A 307-nucleotide genomic window follows, 5' to 3' on the forward strand; every position below is an offset into this window, starting at 1 on the left:
GGCGGGCATTCAGGGGGGCGGCGGGCATTCAGACACGGGGGCAAAAAGACGCTCGGTCAGATGGACAGGTTGGCCACACAGAGAGACGGGTGGACGGTCACACGTGTGGGAAGATGCACAGACAGCGGATGAACAAGCCGCTGGACCTACGGACGGACAGGCGGACACCCGGGAAAATCAGTGGCACCAGGGCTGCCGGGCAGAGGTACCTTTGTTGGCGCAGGCCATCCACTGCAGGGGCGTGACGTCGTAGTTGTGCTGCCCCACGGAGAAGGTGAACACGCGCACCTGTTGGGGACCCGAGGTC

At 64.2% G+C, this 307-nt stretch overlaps 1 protein-coding gene across 1 annotated transcript in view; it reads right to left on the reverse strand.

The window, feature by feature from the left end:
- Positions 1-307, reverse strand: part of CACNA2D2 (calcium channel, voltage-dependent, alpha 2/delta subunit 2) — a 103,183-nt gene that overhangs the window by 15,247 nt on the left and 87,629 nt on the right. Inside the window, exon 10 of the mRNA XM_014539004.1 lies at positions 210-288. Coding sequence (XP_014394490.1) covers positions 210-288 — 79 coding nt within the window. The remainder of the gene's footprint in view (positions 1-209; positions 289-307) is intronic.

This window comes from Myotis brandtii, unplaced genomic scaffold (assembly GCF_000412655.1).
Source record: "Myotis brandtii unplaced genomic scaffold, ASM41265v1 scaffold207, whole genome shotgun sequence".
Lineage (NCBI taxonomy): Eukaryota > Metazoa > Chordata > Mammalia > Chiroptera > Vespertilionidae > Myotis > Myotis brandtii.